This window comes from Rutidosis leptorrhynchoides, chromosome 4, assembly GCF_046630445.1.
Source record: "Rutidosis leptorrhynchoides isolate AG116_Rl617_1_P2 chromosome 4, CSIRO_AGI_Rlap_v1, whole genome shotgun sequence".
Lineage (NCBI taxonomy): Eukaryota > Viridiplantae > Streptophyta > Magnoliopsida > Asterales > Asteraceae > Rutidosis > Rutidosis leptorrhynchoides.
In genome coordinates, this window is record NC_092336.1 from 48,388,816 (window position 1) to 48,391,072 (window position 2,257).

The 2,257-nt window shown below is 31.3% G+C and overlaps 1 protein-coding gene across 1 annotated transcript; it reads left to right on the plus strand.

The window, feature by feature from the left end:
• The first annotated feature begins 1,020 nt into the window (after positions 1-1,020).
• On the plus strand, positions 1,021-1,512 carry LOC139840615 (protein ALP1-like). The gene has a single exon (XM_071830871.1). It carries the CDS (start codon positions 1,021-1,023, stop codon positions 1,510-1,512), a length of 492 nt encoding a protein of 163 aa, XP_071686972.1.
• The last annotated feature ends 745 nt before the right edge of the window (positions 1,513-2,257 follow it).

The window sequence follows — 2,257 nt, forward strand, 5'->3', positions numbered from 1 at the left end:
TAACTTATAATTAATAATTTCTATCATGTCGTTTTCATGTGAATAGTAAATGAATTAATTTAAATTCAACTATTTAAGCTACACGTTGTACGTTGTGCTTTACAAATTGTACATTATTAATTTAACTTCGTTTCTTAAAAAAAATACAAAAATTATATCATAAAAATAAAATGACTTAATACGTAAAAATTTTAATTTGAAATAGCATCGTTTAATAGTAAATTTTTAATCATTTCGTATATAAATATTATTCGCATGATTCCGTATATATCGAAAACTCTTATATTTATTAAAATATGTATATAATACATGTTATAACGTTCGTGAATCGTTGTACAAACAGGATGGTCAACCGTTATATAAAAAAATTATTTTCAAAAGTTTTAAAACTTGTCAAAATTCATTGCTTATCATGTCGGAAACATTAAATCATAAAAAGATTAAGTTTAAATTTGGTCAGAAATTTCCGGGTCATCACATATATTTATGAGAAATGGAAATATAAAATCTTGTGGTCTATTAAAATTATGAAATGATTATTTATGATAAACTGATGAACTCACCAACCTTTTGGTTGACACTTTAAAGCATGTTTATTCTCAGGTATGAAAGAAATCTTCCGCTGTGCATTTGCTCATTTTAGAGATATTACTTGGAGTCATTCATGACATATTTCAAAAGACGTTGCATTCGAGTCGTCGAGTTCATCAAGATTATTATTAAGTTAGTTATAGTTGGATATATTATGAAATGGTATGCATGCTGTCAACTTTAGATGAAATGAAAGTTTGTCTTTTAAAAACGAATGCAATGTTTGTAAAATGTATCATATAGAGGTCAAATACCTCGCGATGTAATTAACTATTGTGAATCGTTTATAATCGATATGGACTTTGTTCAGATGGATTAGGACGGGTTATGAAATTAGGAAGTCTCGATTGTATGCATTGGAGATGGAGAAATTGTCCACAACGGTGGAATGGTCATTATACACGAGGTGATCATAGTTACCCGTCAATTATGCTTGAAGCGCTAACATCGTACGATGGATGGTTTTGGCACACTTATTTTGGACCTGCGGGTTTAAATAATGATATCAACGTACTTAATCAATCTGATTTGTTTACTGAGTTATTAGCCGGTGAAGCTCCACCATGTACGTATACGGTTAACGGGTGTACGTTTAATAAGGGTTATTATTTAGAGGATGGAATTTATCCGGAATGGGCAACATTAGTGAATTCGTTCAGAAATCCGATAGACCCGAAACAATCAAAATTCTCAAAGTACCAAGCATCGGCAAGAAAAGATATTGAACGAGCATTTAGAGTACTACAAGGTCGATGGACCATTGTTCAACATCCGGCAAGACCGTATTACATCCGCAAAATTAGAAGGATTATGTTCACATGTATCATATTAAATAATATGATAATCGAGGACAACGATCGTGCATATTGTGGGCTCGAGGAGAATTATCGTCCGATTCGACGTGCACGAGGAACATTCTAACAAAGAGTCGAGGCGCGTATGCGGATGGACACCGAATAAGAGATGTGGGCATTCATCAACTACTACGAGATATGCTTGTAGAACAAGTGTATAATCTTCCACCTCATTATCGAATTCGACATGATCCGACAATTAATCCAAACAATCAAGCCGAGGCAGAACCTTCACACATTCCCGATGACGAAGAAGACGACCACGTTGAAGAAGAAGGCGGAGAGTAGTTTTTTATTTTTATTTTAATGTAATATTATTTTTCAAATTTTAATGTAAGTTTTAATTTTAATTATTGTAATGTTTTTAATTTTTAATAAAAGTTTAGTTTTATTTAAATAAATATTGTTTAGAAAAAAATAAAAAGTAATTAAAAAATATGGACGAAAGATGTAACTGTTGGAAGTGTTTAGTCCTGATAAGGAAGTGTTGTTGTGGCGCTGAGGTGGCGTCTAGTCGTGTAAGACTAAGACATAACCATTAGGAACACTCTTAGAGTCAAGCATTTATACTGATACAAATCATCAATCTCTAGGATATGGAGCTAATCAGTCTTTGAATGAAGAGGACTACTTATATGTAATCAGTAACGTAAGTACTTAGAATTTCTAATAACAAAATTTTTAAATTTCAAACTAAAATTAAAAATTAAAGACATAATTATAAAGTAGGAAATACTAGTAACTAATAACTAGTCATCCACCAGCTTACAACAAAATGTAACTATTCATAACAAAATTACCTTCTAAACGCT

Bases quoted from the DNA above. Each gene is read 5' to 3' on its own strand.
- LOC139840615 (XM_071830871.1), top strand. From the start codon at position 1,021: ATGCTTGAAGCGCTAACATCGTACGATGGATGGTTTTGGCACACTTAT.